Below are 2,500 nucleotides of genomic sequence, written 5' to 3'. Positions count from 1 at the left end.
ACGAAATCTGCCGAGTCATTCTGAGTTTGTCAGTTTTAATATGATTTTTTGAAAGTGATCACGAAGGACTGTTGATGAAAGGTTCGATTTGTCTGTGAGAGAGAGAGAGAGAGAGAGAGAGAGAGTATGAGGTTCAACTCGTTAGTTGAGGAAGAGAAATCTTGAGAGTAATTTATGAGAGAGAGAGAGAGGTTCAACTTGTTAGTTTAGGGAGAGAAATCTTTTGAGTAATTTATGAGAGAGAGAGAGAGAGAGAGAGAGAGAGAGAGAGAGATAAATAATGTAATGTGAGGAGACTATTGATCTACCCCTCAGAGATTGTGGTAAGGGTAGGGTATAATAACAAAGGAATAATTAAAAAGCAGGAAAGCATGCGCCCCTGACTAGTGGTAAGGAAAAGAACCAGTCGACACTGTTTTAACATATATATTATTTGTGTGTGTGTATATATATATATATATATATATATATATATATATATATATATATATATATATATATATATATATATATATATATATATATATATATATATATATATATATATATAATGATAAGTTTGTGTGCGAACATTTGTTAACATTTAGAGAACCTTCTCTTATTGGAATTTGCTCTTGTTAAGAGAAGTTTTATCTTCTTGAATTTTCTGTTATTGGAAAAATTCCTCTTTAATTCGTTTCAAAGTTGGGTATTTTCTGTTCGAAATTTCTTATATTGAAAGTTCATGATCAGATATGGCGTTCTTTGTTCCATGCCTGCTTTGGGAGACCTCTCTCTCTCTCTCTCTCTCTCTCTCTCTCTCTCTCTCTCTCTCTCTCTCTCTTGTTGGGATTTTTCTCCTTGAATGTGTACAGAAAGTTCTCCTGTTACCGAGAATATATATAGAATTTTTCTCATCTTACTGAAGTTGTCTCTTATTGGGGAGGTGTCTTTTGTCAAAACAAACACCTCTTGTTAGAGAGCTTTTTTCTCTTGAAGTGACATTCACTTACTGAAAGAATTTTCTCTTGTTACAGAAGTTTCTCTTGTTGATATTTCGTGATGTTCTCCGACGTGTTCCGTTGTTCTTGATAAGTTTTTATTTTGCAGTTTTCTCTTGTAAAGAGAGTTCCTTCTCTTGGTGAAGGTTTCTCTTGTGGGAGGAACTTTCTCTTGTCTTCCTGTCAGAATGAGGAACTGTCCATCGTTTGGGCGGTAACTTTTCTGTGGGTGGAGTAACTTTCCCTTATTAGAGAATTAGAGTTAATCCTTTTGTAGGAGTCTTCTTGTTGGCTCGCTCTTGTTGGGGGAGGCTTCTCTTGTCTCACTCTTTTTGGAGTTTTCTTTTGTCTTGGTGCTCTGGTTAAAGGAGTCTTCTCTTGTTTTTCTCTTGTTGGAGGCGGCTTCTCTTGTCTCACTCTTGTTGGAGGGGACTTTTCTTGTTGTACTGTTTTCTCAATCTTGTTGGAGGAGTCTTCTCTTGTCTCCCTCTTATTAGAGGAGACTTCTCTTGTTGTACTGTTGTTGGAGGAGTCTTGTCTTTTCTCACTCTTGTTGGAGGAGTCTTCTCTTGTTTCACTCTTATTAGAGGAGTCTTCTGTTGTTGTACTGTTGTTGGAGGAGTCTTCTTAGTCATGTTGGAAGAGTCTTCTCTTTTCTCACTCTTGTTGGAGGAGTCTTGTCTTTTCTCACTCTTGTTGGAGGAGACTTCTTTTGACTCATTCTTGTTGGAGGAGTCTTCTCTTGTCTCACTCTTGTTGGAGGAGTCTTCTCTTGTCTCACTCTTCTTAGAGGAGACTTCTTTTGTTGTACTGTTGTTGGAGGAGTCTTCTCAGTCATGTTGGAGGAGTCTTCTCTTTTCTCACTCTTGTTGGAGTCCGCTCTCGTCTCACTCTTGTCTTACTCTTGTCTTACTCTTCTCATGTTTCGCTCTTGTTGGAGGAGTCCTCTCTAGTTTCTCTTGCCACGCTCTTGTTGGAGAAATCACCACCCTTTTCTTTTCCCTCTGAGAAAATTTTTCTTTTATTTCTTTTATTGTCAGCAGGAAGGACCAGCGGTGTCTGCTGAGATCAGACACACCTGCTTGAGCTCGCATGCATATTGGGAGTTTCGGCACACCTGTTTTTCTCTTGATGCGTGAAACACCTGTCGGAAGCCTCACGTTTATTTTCCCTTAATCTTCTTTTTTTGTGTGTCTCAGATGTGTGTTTTGTTTCCCGGTTTACCCTTTTTTTTTGTTTTTTGCTTCGTGTGTGTGTGCTTGTTTTTTTTTATTTGTGTTTTTTCTTGTTTTCTTTTATGTTTTTCTTGTTTTCTTTGTTTTTCCATTTTGTTTTTATTTGTTTATTCTCATTTTCTTTTATTTATGTTTTTTTTTTCGTGTTTGCTATTATTTGTGTTATTTCCTTTTATGTTTGTTCTCATTTTCTTTTACTGGTGTTTATTCTAATCTCTTTTTTGCTTCCGTTTTTATTGAGGGTTTGCCATATTTTTTTTTTCTTTACTCTTAATTTCGTTTGGC

General features: G+C 36.6%; 1 protein-coding gene across 1 annotated transcript in view; it reads right to left on the bottom strand.

The window, feature by feature from the left end:
- LOC136834597 (corepressor interacting with RBPJ 1-like) overlaps positions 1-1,818 on the bottom strand; it is a 34,952-nt gene extending 33,134 nt beyond the window's left edge. The window contains exons 1-3 of the mRNA XM_067097177.1: positions 1,642-1,818; positions 1,308-1,559; positions 993-1,203 (exon numbers count right to left, since the gene is read on the bottom strand). Of these exons, the coding sequence (XP_066953278.1) occupies positions 993-1,203; positions 1,308-1,559; positions 1,642-1,818 (640 nt within the window). The remainder of the gene's footprint in view (positions 1-992; positions 1,204-1,307; positions 1,560-1,641) is intronic.
- Between the last annotated feature and the right edge of the window lie 682 nt (positions 1,819-2,500).

This window comes from Macrobrachium rosenbergii, chromosome 54, assembly GCF_040412425.1.
Source record: "Macrobrachium rosenbergii isolate ZJJX-2024 chromosome 54, ASM4041242v1, whole genome shotgun sequence".
Classification (NCBI taxonomy): Eukaryota; Metazoa; Arthropoda; class Malacostraca; order Decapoda; family Palaemonidae; genus Macrobrachium; species Macrobrachium rosenbergii.
The sequence above is the reverse complement of the archived record's forward strand: the minus strand, read 5'-3'. Positions and strand labels throughout refer to the sequence as shown.